At 36.3% G+C, this 543-nt stretch overlaps 1 protein-coding gene across 1 annotated transcript in view; it reads right to left on the bottom strand.

Annotated features, from left to right (window-relative positions):
* Positions 1-210: 210 nt before the first annotated feature.
* LOC119591261 (mediator of RNA polymerase II transcription subunit 22-like) overlaps positions 211-543 on the bottom strand; it is a 5,626-nt gene continuing 5,293 nt past the window's right edge. Inside the window, exon 4 of the mRNA XM_037939977.1 lies at positions 211-513. Within this exon, the coding sequence (XP_037795905.1) occupies positions 289-513 (225 nt within the window). The 3' untranslated portion in view covers positions 211-288. The remainder of the gene's footprint in view (positions 514-543) is intronic.

The following is a 543-nucleotide window of genomic DNA, read 5'->3' as shown; positions in this document are numbered from 1 at the left end:
TTACTGGCATCAAATCTAAAATACAACTTGGGTATCATAATAATCAAAATAGCAGTACTACCATCAGAACTGAGCTACACCATCACTTGAATCCTTAATGGACTTTTATGTAGCTGCCTTCAAATAATTTGCAAAAATAATGTTCCTGAAGCTACAGTACCTGTTAAAAGTATGCTAAGCTAAGAACACAGAAGGGGAAAAATGCAACTATTAAAAGACCTTTATATTTTAATGGGAAAGATACAGAGAAAAAGTGTAAGAGAAATAAAGAATAAAAGTGCCATTTTTTTATTTTTCCTTATAAACTGAAGAATAAAACTCCTCTTCCAGTTCGTACAAGTCAGAGGCCATGTCGTCCCTCAGAGCCATGAGCTTCTGGTCAGCTTCCTGACTCTTTGACTTGAATATCTTGGAGTTCTGCGTTATGGCCTCATTGACAGACGGGAAATCATTGAGAATTAAGTACTGCTTCACATCAGCTACTAATTTCATTAAGGACTCGGCTGCCCTCACCTGCAAAAAGAGACAATGTATAAAAATTCC

The sequence above is a fragment of the Penaeus monodon genome, chromosome 28 (assembly GCF_015228065.2).
Source record: "Penaeus monodon isolate SGIC_2016 chromosome 28, NSTDA_Pmon_1, whole genome shotgun sequence".
Classification (NCBI taxonomy): Eukaryota; Metazoa; Arthropoda; class Malacostraca; order Decapoda; family Penaeidae; genus Penaeus; species Penaeus monodon.
Note: the sequence above shows the minus strand (reverse complement) of the source record. Positions and strands in the feature narration are given on the sequence as shown.